The sequence below is a fragment of the Macaca mulatta genome, chromosome 14 (genome assembly GCF_049350105.2).
Source record: "Macaca mulatta isolate MMU2019108-1 chromosome 14, T2T-MMU8v2.0, whole genome shotgun sequence".
Classification (NCBI taxonomy): domain Eukaryota; kingdom Metazoa; phylum Chordata; class Mammalia; order Primates; family Cercopithecidae; genus Macaca; species Macaca mulatta.
Genome location: NC_133419.1, coordinates 118,065,558 through 118,082,109, shown reverse-complemented (window position 1 = coordinate 118,082,109; position 16,552 = coordinate 118,065,558). Strand labels below are relative to the sequence as shown.

Below are 16,552 nucleotides of genomic sequence, written 5' to 3'. Positions count from 1 at the left end.
AAGAAAATTTCGGGCCAATATCCCTGATGAACATCGATGTGAAAATCCTCAATAAAATACTGAATCTAGCAGCACATCAAAAAGCTTATCCACCACGATCAAGTCGGCTTCATCCCTGGGATGCAAGGCTGGTTCAACATACGTAAATCAATAAACATAATCTATCACATAAACAGAACCACGACCAAAACACATGATTATCTCAATAGATGCAGAAAAGGCCTTCGGTAAAATTCAACACTCCTTCATGCTAAAAACTCTTAATAAACTAGGTACTGATGGAATGTACCTCAAAATAATAAGAGCTATTTATGACAAACCCACAGCCAATACAATACTGAATGGGAAAAAAACTGGAAGCATTCCTTTGAAAACCGGCACAAGATAAGGATGCCCTCTCTCACCACTCCTATTCAACACAGTATTGGAAGTTCTGGCCAGAGAAATCAGGCAAGAGAAAGAAATAAAGGGTATTCGAATAGGAAGAGAGGAAGTCAAATGGTTTCTGTTTGCAGATGACATGACTGTATATTTAGAAAACCTCATCGTCTCAGCCCAAAATCTCCTTAAGCTGATCAGCAACTTCGGCAAAGTCTCAGGATACAAAATCAATGTGCAAAAATCACAAGCATTCCTATACACCAATAATAGAGAAACAGAGAGCCAAATCATGAGTGAACTCCCATTCAAAATTGCTACAAAGAGAATACCTAGGAATCCAACTTACAAGGGATGTGAAGGACCTCTTCAAGGAGAACTACAAACCACTTCTCAATGTTAAGAGAGGACAAAAACAAATTGAAAAACGTTCCATGCTCATGGATACAAAGAATCAGTATCGTGAAAATGACCATACTGCCCAAAGTAATTTACAGATTCAATGCTATCCCCATCAAGCTACCATTGACCTTCTTCACAGTAGAAAAAACTACTTCAAATTTCATATGGAACCAAAAAAGAGCCTGTATAGCCAAGACAATCCTAAGCAAAAAGAACAAAGCTGGAGGCATCATGCTACCTGACTTCAAACTATACTACAAGGCTACAGTAACCAAAACAGCATGGTACTGGTACCAAAACAGATACATAGACCCATGGAACAGAACAGAGGTCTCAGAAATAGCGCCACACATCTACAACCATCTGATCTTTGACAAACCTGACAAAAACAAGAAATGGGGAAAGGATTCCCTATTTAATAAATGATGTTGTGAATACTGGCTAGCCATATGCAGAAAACAGAAACTGGATCCCTTCCTTACAACTTATACAAAAATTAACTCAAAATGGATTAAGGACTTAAATGTAAGACCTAAAACCATAAAAACTCTAGAAGAAAACCTAGGCAATACCATTCAGGACATAGGCATGGACAAAGACTTCATGACTAAACATCAAAAACAATGGCAACAATAGCCAAAATTGACAAATGGGATCTAATTAAACTAAAGAGCTTCTGCACAGCAAAAGAAACCATCATCAGAGTGAACAGGCAACCTACAGAATGGGAGAAAATTTTTGCAATCTATCCATCTGACAAAGGGCTAATATCCAGAATTTACAAGGAACTTAAACAAATTTACAAGAAAAAAAACAAACAACCTCATCAAAAAGTGGGCAAAGGATATGAACAGACATTTCTCAAAAGAAGACATTTATGCGGCCAGCAAACATATGAAAAAAAGCTCATCATCACTGGTCATTAGAGAACTGCAAATCAAAACCACAATGAGATACCATCTCACAACAGTTAGAATGGTGATCATTAAATAGTCAGGAAACAACAGATGCTGGAGAGGATGTGGAGAAATAGGAATGCATTTGCACTGCAGGTGGAAGTATAAATTAATTCAACCATTGTGGAAGACAGTGTGGCGATTCCTCAAGGATCTAGAACCAGAAATACCATTTGACCCAGCAATCCCATTACTGGGTATATACCCAAAGGATTATAAATCATTCTGTTATAAAGAAACATGCACACGTATGTTTATTGCAGCACTGTTCACAATAGCAAAGACTTAGAACCAACCCAAATGCCCATCAATGATAGATTGGATAAAGAAAATGTGGCAAATATACATCATGGAATACTATGCAGCCATAAAAAAGGATGAGTTCATGTCCTTTGTAGGGACATGGATGAAGCTGGAAACTACTATTCTCAGCAAACTAACAGGAACAGAAAACCAAACACTGCATGTTCTCACTCATAAGTGGGAGTTGAACAATGAGAACACATGGACAGAGAAGGAAACATCACACACCAGGGCCTGTGAGGGTGGGGGACTAGGGAAGGGTAACATTAGGAGAAATACCTAATGTAGATGACAGGTTGATGGGTGCAGCAAACTACCATGGCACGTGTATGCCTATGTAACAAACCTGCATGTTCTACACATGTATCCCAGAACTTAAAGTATAATTTAAAAAAAGAGAAGAAAGAAAAGAAAAACCCGTTTTTTTGAGGAGAAATTCAAGCTAGCTGCAGAAATTTGCATATGTAACAAGGAGCAAAATGTTAATCCCCAAGACAATGGGGAAAATGTCTCCAGGACATGTCATAGGTCTTCATGGCAGCCCCTCCCATCACAGACCCAGAGGCCTAGGAGGAAAAAATGGTTTCCCCAGGGTCCCCATGCTGTGTGCAGCCTAGGGACTTGGTGCCCTGCATCCCAGCTGCTCCAGCCATTGCTAAAAGGGGGCAAGGTACAGCTTGGCCCATGATTTCAGAGGGTGCAAGCCCCATATCTTGGCAACTTCCACGTGGTGTTGAGCCTGCGGCTGCACAAAATTCAAAAACTGAGGTTTGAGAACCTCCGCCTAGACTTCAGAAGATGTATGGAAACACCTGGATGGCCAGGCAAAAGTCTGCTACAGGGGTGGGGCCCTCATGGAGAACTTCTGCTAGGGCAGTTCAGAAGGGAAATGTGGGGTCAGTGCCCCCACACAGAGTCCCTACTGAGGCACTGCCTAGTGGAGCTGTGAGAAGAGGGCCACCATCCTCCAGACCCCAGAATGGTAGATCCATCAATAGCTTGCACTGTGCACCTCAAAAAGCCACAGATACTCAATGCCAACCTGTGAAGGCAGCCGGGAAGTGGGCTGTACCCTGCAAAACCATGGGGCAGAGATGCCAAAGACTATGAGAACCTGCCTCTTGCATCAGTGTAACCTGGATGTGAGACATGGAGTCAAAGGAGATCATTTTGGAGCTTTAAAATTTGACTGCCCCACTGGATTTCAGACTTGCATGGGCCCTGTAACTCCTTTGTTTTTGGCCAATTTCTCCCATTTGGAATGGCTGTATTTACCCAATGCCTGTACCCCCACTGTATCTAGAAAGTCACTAGCTTGTTTTTGATTTTACAGGCTCATAGGCAGAAGGGACTTGCCTTGTCTCAGATGAGACTTTGGACTGTGGACTTTTGGGTTAATGGTGAAATGAGTTAAGACTTTAGGGGACTGTTGGGAAGGCATGATTGGTTTTGAAATGTGAGGACATGAGATATGGAGGGGCAAGAGGTGGAATGACAGGGTTTGGCTGTGTCCCAATCCAAATCTCATCTTGAACTGTACTCCCATAATTCCCATGTGTTGTGGGAGGGACCTGGTGGGAGATAATTTGAATCATGGGGCCATTTCCCCCATACTGTTCTCGTGATAGTGAGTAAGTCTCACAGGATCCTGATGGGTTCATCACGGGTTTCTGCTTTTGCTTGTTCCTCATTTTCTCTTGCCACCACCATGTAAGAAGTACCTTTCACCTCCTGCCATGATTCTGAGGCCTCCCCAGCCATGTGGAACTGTAGGTTCAATTAAACCTCTTTTTCTTCCCAGTTTCAAGTATGTCCTTATCAGCAGCATGAAAACGGACTAATACAGTTATCATGAGGTTCAAATTATTTACTACTAGAAAAGGTGTTTGCATGCTATGCATTGCCATGGAAATATAAGTGACCCAGTGCCAAGGTGGCCACTCTCATGGAGTCCCGAGAATGACCAACTGAGGGGGAGCCCAAAGGAGTGTTTTGCTGACTCCCCCCACCTCCCACACACAGGGCTGGCAGGTTCTTCCCAAAGCTCCTGACCTTCTCCAGGTTCTTGCGCATATCTTCCAGGGCCTTGATGCCTGGTGGGTCTTTGGCCACCTCCTGCGCACTGGCCAGCTCATGGCGCCAATGCTGCTGGGCAGCTTTCAGAGCTGTCTGCCGCCTCCGCATGGAGTGTGTCTGCCGCACAAGGAACTCCTTGGCACTACGGAGGGCTACCCCCTCAGTAGAAAGGAGGTGCCAGACATTGTGGGAGGACAGGCTGGAGCAGGAGAGTTGAAGAAGGAAAACAGAAGCCTCTGAGAACTCTGCTCTGGGTCACACAGCCACTTCCCCAGCAGATGCCCACCCTGAGCACAGACCAGAGCTGCTGGGCTGGGGCTGGGCACTGTGAGTGTAGGGATGCCACTGTTCAATACCCACAGTGTGCAGTGCCTGGGACTGACAGTGCCCCCACCCTGACTCTGAGAGGGATCGTGCCCGGGGCCTCCAGATAGATGACCAGACACTTCCAGCAATCTGTTTCTCCACTAGAGAACAATGCCATGTCAAAGATCACAGTGGGCAGTTTCTTGGCTTGCCAGAGAAGATTGCTTAATCCTCCAGAACCTTCCCCACGAACTAAGCCCCACTGGTGATCACTGTCTCCTCACTTCAGCTCACCCAGCTCTACGATGCAGGTACTCACTTACCCCTTCATGGTACCCTAACCTGAAATAAGACAGGCTATGGGAACTCACCTGTTCAAGTATAAGTCCTCCTGGCTCTGGGAGAGAGAAGACACCTCTTTGGTCTGGTTCTAGGGACACATGGTAGAAAAGTCCACTGAGTGTAGCAAAAGCAGATACCCTGCAGGTTCAAGACCCCAAAGCTCCTCCCAGTGGTCTAGACAAGGAGATGGCTCTCCAGCTGCCAGGCACTGTTTACTTATAGATATCATCTGACTGGTGGAGACGACTGGTAGCTGGGAATAAGAACAGACCAGGTCCCATAGAGAGCAGAACCAGCCCCTCCTGATACCTCAGCCCACCATATACTCCTCCCCTCCTGAGGTTCCACCCCTCCTGATGACCCATCCCCTCTGGAAGTACTCCCCTGATGCCCAGCCCCTCCCAATGCCCCACCCCATCCTGGTACCCCCGCCCCCAGCTCACTGTCCCAAGGGATTTCCTCAGGTCCTCAATGTGGAGATCCGGCTCAAAATGTGGGGAAACATTCTTTTCCTCAACTGTCACTTCTCTCAACAGGTGCTGCTTCTTTTGAGCTTCAGCCTCCAGGCTGCTGAGCAGGGAAAGGGGAGTGAGAGGCAGGGCGGTGGCAGAGGTGGGGGGTGAAGTGGGTCAGAACCATCTCCACCCCCTCACTCCCACCCATCAAAGTCCCTGAGGAACAACAGCACCAGAGATCCCCTGCTTTTCACACCACCTTAACAACCCCAACTCCCTACAAAATGTAGCCACAGGCTCTTCTGCCTAGCTCCCAAGCCGGGACTCCACCTCTCCCTATTAACTGGGCCATGATCCAAGCAGCAGAGGTCAGAGGGCAGAGGGCAGAGGGCAGGCAGGAGGCAGTCAGCGGGGCTAAGTGCAGGGTGCCCATGCCACCTGATGTGTTTCTGCAGTTGCTGGCTCTGGGCCTGTAGCAGATCCACTTCGGACTCCAGCTTCAGCTTGCGGGCCTGCAGCTCATCGAGAATTTTCCGGAGCTGCTGGTTTGACTGCAACAGGTGGGTGTGCTCCTTCTGTGCCTCCTCCAGCTGCTGATGGGTGGCTGTGGCTTCCTAGGGGCAGAAGGAAATATAGAAGCACCCAGAGACAGCACAGGGAGACGGCAGGGAACAGACAGCACTAGAGGGTAGGGAAGCCAGAGGAGGATGGGCTGGGGATGAACTCAGAGCCACTGAAGTCACCACCTCCGAGGTCAGGAGGTCTGCAGGCTCCTGTCCCACCACAGCCCCACTCCCTTGAGGTTCCCAAGTGGGGTCCACAGAGTGGCACTATTTGTGGAATACTGGCCAAGAGAGTTTGGAACCCCAGTGCCCTGGACAGATCAGATGAGCAAAATGTGGGGAACAGGGAGAAGAAAGACAGGGGATGGAGGAAAAACAGGAGGGAGGACAAAAGAGGGAGACAAACCTCACTCTTCAGAGCAACCTGCCTCTGCACATCAAGCAGCTGCTGCTTCTCCCTCCGGGCAGTCTCCTCCTTGCAGAGAAGAGACAGGATTTTCTGGCTGACTGCAGACCCCAGGTCTGAGGGGCTGGGCCTGCCCTCTGCTAGAGGAGCTATGACTCTGAGGTCAAGGACTCCTGCAGATCCCTCACCTGGACCTCCAGCAGAGCCAATCTGGCCTTGACATCTTTAGCTCTGGTTTCAAGGTCCAACTCTAAATCTTGGAGCTTCCTTTCCTGCCCAGAAAGAGAAAGACATAAGCACAGAAAGAGTGTAAGGCATTAGCTGAGGGGCAGGAGGGGGTTCCAGAACCCACCATGCCACTCCGCAACCTCCACTCTGGGCTCAGGCTTCCTCGCTGTGTGCCCCTGCAGCCTCCCAGGAAGGCTCCGCACCTTGGTTACTTCCTGCTGGAGCAAGGAGATGCGAAGGTGCCAACCCCAATGCCTTACAGGGGCTGACCTCTAGTTCTAATCCTGAGTGTGTTCCCTGGCCCAGAAAATAAAGCAGCAAGGATGCCCCAGCTTGGAGATGGCCAGTGAGAGACTCGCACTCCAGAAGCTGTCAGGCTCCATCCTGCTGGGGCCACGCGTTTGCTCCCAGCACGTTCTTACTGTGCATGGAGGGGTCACAGTGGGCTCACCCTGCCCCAGGCCCCTCACCTGCTCCCTGTGCCGGCGCCGCAAGTCCTCAAGACGCTTGTGTTGCTCCTGCCTCACAGTCTCCAATTCTCGCTCATGGGCCCTCTGTAGACGCTCCAGCTCTCCAGTCAGGTGCCCCAGAAGTTCAGCCCGCTGCTTCCTCTCCTGCAAGGAGGATGGGCCCACTGGTGGGAAGCTGCGGCGGCCCCTTCCACCACAAAAATCACAGCTCCCGCAGCCCTGTAGCCTTGCGTCAATAAGATCAGGGACACCGTCGGTTCCCTAAAGCCAGCTCTTGGAGAAGAGGAGGGTTACAAGCACAGCACCGGCCCTGACCCCAGCAAGCCTGCAGCCCTCTACGGCTGAAGCAGAGGCTGGCCGGATACCATGACGGAATCCCCCTCTGGCTCTCCTATGGCTCCACCATATACAACTTTTCCTCCTTAAGGAATGAGAGGTCACTGATAAAGTATCACTATTCTTCAGCACGGTCATAATTGGTTGGGGGAAGGGATGCAGCAAATTTCATCATGGGACAGCTATTTCTGCCCTGGAAAAGATCCTAGAAAGAGTCTGGGATACTGGTTCCAGTTACTGGAGCAGTAGTCTTAACGCCCTGCAGGGGCCCAGCTGTGGGCCATAGTCAGCCACCCTCTACCCGCTCAATGTTCACCCTCAATGTGAGCAAGCCAGGCCAGCTTGGGTACACTCAAGTCACTGAACTTTCCTACCTTAAGCTCAAAGACTTAAAATGGGGAGAATATCAGTATTACTTGGTTCTTGCCAGTCTATTTCTTGGTGTCCTGAGATGTTGAGGAACCCTGGTGACGTGGTGTTGCAGTGAGGAAACTGAAGGCTTTGGAGTCGGACACCCTGGGCTTGAATCTTAGCTCTTCCACTCACTAGCTGAGTATGATCTTGGCAAGCTACTTAAACTCTCCAAGTCTCAGTGTCCTCATCTTTAAAATGGAGATAATGATACTAGATCTTTCCTAAGGCTGGTGTGAGGACTAAATGAGTTAAAATAGACAAAGAGCTCAGAACAGTTCTCAGCACACAGTACAAGCTCAATGTATGGGGGGTCTTTTTACCATCAGAAGAAAGTGCAGCCTGCCTGATAAAAAAGGAATTGCCCCTCATTAGGTGGAGGTCTTTCTCATGCTTTAATAAAAAAGGCAAAAAACATCATCGTGGCAGGGTACTAGGAAGGAAAACCTCCCACAATCCCTGACCACAGTTTATCCCCTTCCTCTGCCCCACAGTCAGGTGGGAAGGACCCCGGGGTGTGCGTGCATGTGCATGTGTGCGTGTGTGCGTGTGTGCATGTGTGTGCGCATGTGTGTGTGCATGTGTGTGCATGCGCACAGGGGATGTGGCTGAGCTACCTCAGCTTCATACTGCTCTCTGGCCTTAGCCATCACTTGCTGGTGCTCCTCCTTCATCTTGTCCAACCTCCTCTCATGCTCCCCTTCCACTTCCTGGCGCTTCTCTCGCAGGAGACTGCTGAGCTGCAGGGGAGACGGCAGGCATGTGGCATGCAGAACCGAGGTGGACCAGCACTCAGGGCCTGCTGCACCTGAAGGTCTTACACACATTTCCCCAATCTCCCCCGACACACACAAAACATGGACATCACACAGCCATGACACCACGGTCAGCACACAGCCATACCCCAACACACCCTCTCCACATGCATACAGGGGCATCAGATTGGAGGAGTACCTGGTTTCAAGGGAACTAAAGCATAAAAATGGAACCAGAAGTGCTAACCCCAGCTGAGCCATCCAAAGCAAACTGGAGGCCACTGAGGCTAGGACAGCTCAGCTGACTGTAAGAGAGTCCACGACAGGTGCACATAACTGTGGAAGATGCAGAGCAGCACTCACCTCTTGCTCATACTCAGCCATGTGATAAGCCTTCTGGTGAACTCTGTGCTCCACCTGCCCAAGGCACTTCTGCAGCTGGGCCTCCTCTTTCTGTTGAGCTTCCTCTATCTTCTTCTGGAGGCTGGAGACCACCTGAGGAGGCCCCCGCACACACAGGGAAGTGTGTCCCTCAGGGATACTGTACAGCTGCTGTGTGGGGATGTGTTCTGAGGACCTGGCATCCATCCCCAGGGGCTGGAGGGAGAGGCTCACTGCCTAGTAGCCAGGGATGGGGCTGAATTCTGTTAATCAGCCATGAAGGGGGCCCAGAATACTGCGTCTCACCTCCTGGTGCTTGGCCTCCAAAGAGGAGCAGAGCCGCTCCAGCTCAGCACCGTGCTCCTTCTCCAGCCTTGCCACCGCCTGGGAAGCAGCAAAGGGACTGTGAGGGAAGCTGGCCAGGCACTGACCATGGTGGGAGGCAGAGCCAGGAAGACTACCAACCCCCAACCCCTTGAGATCAGGGTCAAGGGAAGCACGGGGAAGCACAGCACATCTTTGTTCCTCTGAAATAACTCAGCCCCTGAAGTCTACAACTGGCAATGAACAGGAACATGAAGGCCAGAAGAGAGGGGCATTTCAGTAAGTTTCGGCTGTCTGCTCCCACCCCCTGCCCTTAGACTAGGCCACAGGTCCACAGACGGTGCTCATGCTGGTAAATAAGATCCAAGCCAGGGGGGCCAGGTTGGATGGTATCATTAAGTCAGGCCATGTAGAACCTTCTTTTTATTTTGGTGAGGTGCAAAGCTGCAGCTTTTAGACATGGAAAACACTACAGCAAGACAGGGGAACTCCAATGCACTCCAAGTGCTCAGAGAGACTGTGCTAAAACCTTCAGAAGCCAGCCATCTGACTGGAGTACAGGGAGTATGGACAAAGAGAAAATTCCTGCTATGTTGCTAGCCTCTCATCCTAAGAAAGGAGGGAAAAGTGGGGAGTGAGGCCCTTGCAGCTGTCCCTCAGAGACAGTGAGGGACAGAGCGCCCTTGTCTCAAAACCTCTGGTCTGGCTAAATCTCTTTCAGTCACCAATTTTCTCAAATCCACAGGACACTCTCCTTCAAGCCTCTGATGGTTCTCTGCTTGAGAACCTCCAGCCACCACTGCCAACCAGCCTGACCCTGGAGGGGCCTCGGGATGCCTGCTGCATCCTCTGCCCTGCCATGGACAGCAGAGCAAGCTCCTGCCCTGAGCTAATTTGGTCCATATGGAGTAATGGGCCCAGGCAGTCACCTCGCCATCTCCCATGCCAGTCTATGTGTGAGACCTACTCTCCACCTGGCTCCCCAGCCTGCACGCCCACCCGAGGCTTGCCCTTCCTCTCCCTGTGTTCTCGGTCCCCTCCCAGGCAGCCCAGACACATATCAGAGGGTGAGGTCCCCACTTGACTGACTCACTTCTTTCCTCTCCCCTTCCAGCTGCTCCCTCAGCTGCTGCAGAGCCTTCTCCTTAGCAGCGTTCAGGGCAGCCTGTTCGGTCTTCTCCGAAGCCTCCATCTCTTCCTTGAGCTGCTCCAGCGTTTGCCTATTTTTCTGTTCCAAGCTGGCCCTCTCAGCCTTCTGTTGAGACTCCAACTCTTCTCTCAGTTTCTGCAGGGAAGCCTCTTGCTCAGCCCTGGATGGACAGAGTAGGTTGGGAACGGCCCTGTGTACCCTGGGGTCACCTCCACGAGGCTGGGCAGCTCACAGGTAAGCACGCAGTTACCTGATTTGGTCCTCATCTGCTTGTGTGCTGGACTGGATCTGGGCTCGGAGCCAGGATAGCCTCTGGCTTTCCTCCTCTCTCATCCGGGCCTCCTCCTCCTCACTGGCTTTCTGCAGTCGCTCCCTCAAGGAACTGAGATGGAAAGGAAAGGCGAGGTTGTCAGAGAAACCACAAGGGTCTTTATTCTATTCACAGGCTGTGGTTGTCAGTCTCCAACAGCCCTGTGTTCTGCCTAAGAAACTTCCTAAATCTTTTTTTATTTTTTTTCCTGTTTGGAGACAGGTTCTTGCTCTGTTGTCCAGGCTGGAATGCAAGTGGTGTGATCACGGCTTACTGCAGCCTTAAACTCCTGGGCTTAAGCAACCCTCTCACCTCAGCATCCCATGTAGTTGGGACCACAGGCATATACCATCAAACCCAGCTAATTGTTGAGATGGAGTCTCGCTATGTTGTCCAGGCTGGTCTCGAACTCCTGGGCTCAAGTGATCCTTTGGCCTCAGCCTCCCAAAGCACTCTGATTATAGGCATAAGCCACTGCGCCCAGTCAAAGTTTCCTAAAGATGAGTCTAACCTCAGTCTCTGGGTCTACAGCTGCCTCCCATAATACCTTCCAGGATAACGAGGGAACCATGAACTCCCCTTTGCTTCAAGAAGCAAACTACTGGCCAGGCATGGTGGCTCACGCCTATAATCCCAGCACTTTGGGAGGCCGAGGCAGGTGGATCACTTGAGGTCAGGAGTTTGAGACCAGCCTGGCCATAATGGTGAAACCCCATCTCTACTAAAAATACAAAAATTAGCCGGGCATGGTGGCACACTCCTGTAGTCCCAGCTACTTGGGAGCTGAGACAGGAGAATTGCTGGAACCTGGGATGCAGAGGTTGCAGTGAGCTGAGATCGCACCACAGCACTCCAACCTGGGCAACAGAGCAAGACTCAATCTCCAAAAAAAAAAAAGCAAACTACTGGCTTCTGGGTTTCAGTAATACAGCACTTCTTCCAAAGGCTCCCCTCTTGTCAACAGCTTCACCTCAGCATGGCACTCACTCAAAGATAGCGATAGCCACCCAACCTGATTCCACATTCTTTCACTCCGACAGACTCTGTTCTAGGCACATCAGCTGAGTCACCGTCCCTCCATTCTACCACACTCTTCCTTCCCAGATCCTCTGCCAAGAATTCCCTTTTCTATCTAGCAAACCCATATTCATTGCTCAACACCCAGTTCCCTCTCTGGGAAGTCTTTCCAACTCCCTCCAAGCTTATCAATTCATCTTTCTGTTCCCATCACTTTACATGTGGACCTTTCTTATCCCATGCTACTCTGCACCATGCGTCACATGGCATCATAATTCATCTTCTGTATCTGTTTTCCTTGCCAGTCTGGGAGCTTCTCAAGAGAAAGAATCTTGTCTTAAAATCTGTTATATCCCAGGTACCACACATAGTAGTTGACATAAAGTAAGTGCTTAATAAATTAACTGAATTTGAACAGCATCATACAGCCCCAAACTATAAGCAAGTTGTGATATCTACGAAAGGTTATCTTATTTACACACCAACAACAGTGGCCATTTCATCCTAAGCAGACATCCCCCTGCTTACACAAACCACATCCTTTTCAAGTAACTCCTCACACAGCCCCGCATGACCAGGGGATGTGTGCTGGGCACTCAGGGAATTCAAGCCTAGGAAAAACATGATTCGGAAGACAATTCCTTTGAAAAGCTTCTGTAACAAATCCTAAAGCCAAAAAAAGACTTAGGATTCTTTCCTATTTCAAGATACGAACACCATTACTTTCTTCCATTAAGAGAGAAAATTTGGCCGGGCATGGTGGCTTACGCCTGTAATCCCAGCACTTTGGGAGGCCGAGGCGGGCGGATTATCAGGTCAGGAGATCAAGACCATCCTGGCTAACCCAGTGAAATCCCGTCTCTACTAAAAATACAAAAAAAAAAAAAAAAAATTAGCCAGGTATGGTTGCAGGCACCTGTAGTCCCAGCTACTCGGGAGGCTGAGGCAGGAGAATGGTGTGACCTGGGAGGCACAGCTTACAGTGAGCCCAGTGAGCCACACACTCCAGCCTGGGCGACAGAGCAAGACTCTGTCTCAAAAAAAACAAAAAAAAAGAGAGAGAGAGAGAGAAAATTTGAAATAAGTAAAAATCCTTCCTTCTAGATTCCCCAGAAACCCTTTCTCTTTGTCCTATGGCTAAATTTTACACACAGCAACAGTGTTAGAGCTGGCAGGGACTTTAGAAGTTTTAAGTCCAATCCCTTCATTTTACAGTGAAAGAAACTAAGGGCCAATCTGCCTGCCTTCTCATTCTAGAAATATTTGTTGTAAGATCAGCTGTGGCTTCCAGAAATTTCTACCACATGGAATTTCCCAGCAGAGGGAAGAAGAGCCCATTCCTCAGAAAGGCTTGGGCATAAACAGAAACAGGTTCTGGTGATGAACTATTTTGAAGAAAGTCAGGCAAGGCACTGTCCACAGAGAAGTCACTTAGTCAAGAATGCCTGAACATGCATTGATTTCAACTGAAAATAAAAGTAATTGCTACTATTTGTTCAGCAACTACTATGTTCCAGGCCATGAATCAAGACACTTTTGGCATTCCAGTCTTCCCCACAACCTAAGAGGGCCTCTGGAGTCACGGCCCTTGGGAGAGGGATGGAAAGTACAGTCAGCCAAGCTCAGGGTGGCCAGCAAGAGGGGAGGAGACTGGTGGGCTGACAGGGACACACCACCAGGATTTCCTCCAAGGCACTGCACCTTAAGGTGAGTCACACTCTGCTTGGGTGGACCCCTGCCCCAATTCTCAGTTGGCTGGAAGAGGAGGATGCTAGGGGGTTGGAGGTGTCTGTTCTTTGGGATGCTCCCTGGTGGAGGATCCACAAGGATGCAATATAAGGACAGACCCTGGGTCAGTGCTTCCTGCATTGGGCTCGTGAGAGATTGTTCCGACCTTCCCAGTACTTGTATGTTGGTTTTCTGTTTTATTTTCTCTAAATTAAGCACAAATGTTTTATATATACTTTGCTAGGTATCATCTAAAAATAATAATTTTCTACCACTCTTAGATGTTCTGTACAAGAGGACAAGACTCAGCCTTTAGTTAAATTGCCAAGTAAGTGAAATGTTAACACCTTTTCGTAGTACCTTTCCCATCCTGGGACTGTGACAGATGGCTCATTAACAGCTCAATATCCATTCTCCCTTTCTTCCTTACCAACAGAACCCTGCTTTTATTCTACTGGGTAAAGAGGTCAGCTAAAGGACTACATTTCCCAGTGTTCTCTGCAACTAGGTGTAACCAATGAGATGTAAGCAGAAATTGTTGGGTAAAGTTTCCCAACTTTAGTTGGTCTTGGTAGAACCATGGGCATCCCAGTGGTCCCCAGGCTGAGAGGGTGTCCCTGGCTCCTCACATCCCCTGAAAGGCCCCGGGAAGCATGCCCAAGGGAAAGGGCAGGACCTGAGAGATTGCTCTTTCTGCTGGTGAAGCCGGAGAATCTCCTCTTCCTCCTCTTGGCACAGCTTCTCCCGCAGTTGCTGCATCTTCTCTTGCTTCGATTCCAGCAGGTGCCTCTGGTCTTGCTCGAGTACTTGGGCCACTGCCTCTTCCATGGCCTTTAGTGCAGCCTCTGAGAGCTGCTTTGGGGGAGCCACAGGCTCTGTGAATCGCCTGCCATGGGTAGGGAATGGCATATCATCACAGGGTTAATGTCCACCCACCTCTGCATCCAGGTTAGAATGGATACAGAACATCACAAATGGAATCCTAATGGAGGGCCCACAATCAGGAGTCAAACAGCTCACCCAAGGGCAGGCAAGAGATATGGTCAATGCTTGTTCTATAGGACAAGCCCCACTGTGGCTGTTTAAGGCCCCAAGAGCCAAGGGAGAAGGGCAGCCCACAGCAGGCTCTCAGCTGACTTACGAGGTTGTGGCCCAAGGTCAAAATCTGAAGCTGCAGCTCAAGAGCTGGCAGCAGCAAGGACAGAGTGAAGCTCTGTCCCTACTGGATTCCTTCCTAGAATGGCTCATAGCCCCATTACCACCTCCCCACTAGAGCTCTGCCTGCTACTTAAGGCTCATGCCAGCAATTTGGGAACAGTCCCCAGAGACTGCTTTCTGCCTCCCAAACTGAGTAGTGGCCAATGTATATGGGCCCATGAAAGAAGCAGCAGCAGGTCTCCTAGCTCTGAGAACTACAACAGTCCAGGAAAGCCCAGGAATAGGAAGCTCCCCTATCACAACACCATGGGGGCCAGGAGGAGATGCTCCCCTAAGCCAAAAAACGTAGCAAGTGTGCACATGAGTGCCATGTTCCCCGTCTACCCGTGGGGGCACGTTTTCGTCTGCTTAGAGTTAATTAAATGTTTAGAAATGAGTAAAAGGAATTCAGAGCTGACCTGGATGCATAAGAGGGTGGTGAGATCAGGAATAATGGTATCCATTAAAAAGATGTGTGTAAAGTAATAAGGACTGTTATTTTGCTTGTTTTCTGGTTCATCAAGGAAATGCCCAAAGAGGAATCCTGAGAACATTCTGAGCAGGATAAAGCATGAGCAGGATAAAGCATGAGCAGGATAAAGCATTTTGCCTTCCAGAGTGACTTTCCTAAAGGCCAGAATGTGCCTGCACATCCAGGTCCCTCAATCTCACAGTGGAAACTGGTCTCACCACACACCCTCCTCGCACAGCACTCAGGCTGCTGCAGGCCTGGCACGGTGGCTCAGTCAACCTAACCAGAAAGTGTGGGCATGACCCAAAACAAAGAGGGCTGGGCAAGAGTCAAACAGGGGAGCTGGTCTTCCCTGCTGGGGACTCAGAACCCCTTCTCCCTCCAGCTCGAGCCCCACTGCAGATGGAAAGCAGCGGGCGGGATCAGATTAGAACAGTAGAGGAAAACAAGGGCTTAGGAATCCCACTGCAGCACCTTGAGACTAGAGAGAGAGGAAGACAGGACAGGCTACTGTCATCTCTGAAATACCATAAAGACCTTTCATTTCCCCTTTCCTAAAATCATAACTTGGACCAGAAATGATCTTGAGCTATGCCTTCAATTCTTTTCTGCTCCCAACTCCATCTCCTCCTTCCTTCCAAAGCCTGGCTTCCTCTGAGTCCCCTGACACAGCCCAACTGATGCAGATGTAAGACATGTGGCTGCCACCTCCTCTGAGAATCCTGCCCTCAGAAAGAGCCTTCCTCCACAGGTCTCCGCCTCATCAACCCTCCAACTCATTTCCAACCTTAGCTGAAAACATCTTTTTTCCCTGAGATGGTACCTTTTAATGTCTCTCTCTCCTGCAGGCTGCAAGCTATGTGGAGCCCTAGGGACAGATGCTCTGGAAAGATGGGGCATCACACCACGTGGGGCATGTGCCCAGGCTATGAGCACCAGTGAGCTTGCCCAGAGGCAAGCTGGGCCGTCTGTCAGTGGACCTCTTCTCCCTCGCCCTGTTTTAAAGATCTAGTAGCTCAAACTGCTAGCTCAGGTCCAAGGCAGTAAACAATGCCTGAAAGATCCATGACATGATCGGGAAGTTGAGGACTCCAGGGGAAGAAACAGCTTGATTTCTAGGCCAACTCCTCAGGTATCAGAATCAGTGGGACCCAGTTTCCTACAGTGAGTGACAAAGGGGAGGCTCTGCAGGAGCATAATCATTTCAGGCTGACCAGCAAGTAGCTCAAAGACACGTGTGAGAAAGCCAGAAGGGAAAGCAGGGAGAGACAGGGAAGGAGAGTGGAGGGCAGGGAAATGGCACCTAGGAACACTGCAAAACGGTTTTCATGGTACTACCACAAAAGTTATGTCTCCTCTCATACTCAACTTCGTGGTTTTGATTCTTTTACCCTCTTCTCTGCACATCCTCACGAAAGAAGCTGGCATGACAAGGGGAGAATCTTCCTGTTTCCTAGTCCTGGCCTTGGCCAGAAAGCATTCAGTGAGTGGCATGTGCTGCCTTCTGGCCTACCTGCTCCCTCTAGCCTGCCCTCTGCTCCTAACCCTTCAGACCCAGCTTGCCTACACCTTTGGAAGCTGACAGA

General features: G+C 49.6%; 1 protein-coding gene across 24 annotated transcripts in view; it reads right to left on the bottom strand.

Moving 5' to 3' along the window:
* The window catches only part of CEP164 (centrosomal protein 164), an 86,721-nt gene that overhangs the window by 11,713 nt on the left and 58,456 nt on the right, over positions 1-16,552 (bottom strand). For 14 of the 24 annotated variants that reach the window (XM_015115785.3, XM_077964343.1, XM_015115790.3 and 11 more), the window contains 13 exons: positions 13,974-14,183; positions 10,493-10,624; positions 10,186-10,402; positions 9,075-9,152; positions 8,751-8,882; positions 8,250-8,372; positions 6,886-7,029; positions 6,376-6,459; positions 6,188-6,256; positions 5,657-5,832; positions 5,207-5,333; positions 4,793-4,851; positions 4,092-4,314 (listed from right to left, as the gene is read on the bottom strand). In XM_015115785.3, coding sequence (XP_014971271.3) covers positions 4,092-4,314; positions 4,793-4,851; positions 5,207-5,333; positions 5,657-5,832; positions 6,188-6,256; positions 6,376-6,459; positions 6,886-7,029; positions 8,250-8,372; positions 8,751-8,882; positions 9,075-9,152; positions 10,186-10,402; positions 10,493-10,624; positions 13,974-14,183 — 1,774 coding nt within the window. The remainder of the gene's footprint in view (positions 1-4,091; positions 4,315-4,792; positions 4,852-5,206; positions 5,334-5,656; positions 5,833-6,187; positions 6,257-6,375; positions 6,460-6,885; positions 7,030-8,249; positions 8,373-8,750; positions 8,883-9,074; positions 9,153-10,185; positions 10,403-10,492; positions 10,625-13,973; positions 14,184-16,552) is intronic. The other 10 variants (XM_077964344.1, XM_077964349.1, XM_077964346.1 and 7 more) reach the window with 1 other exon arrangement.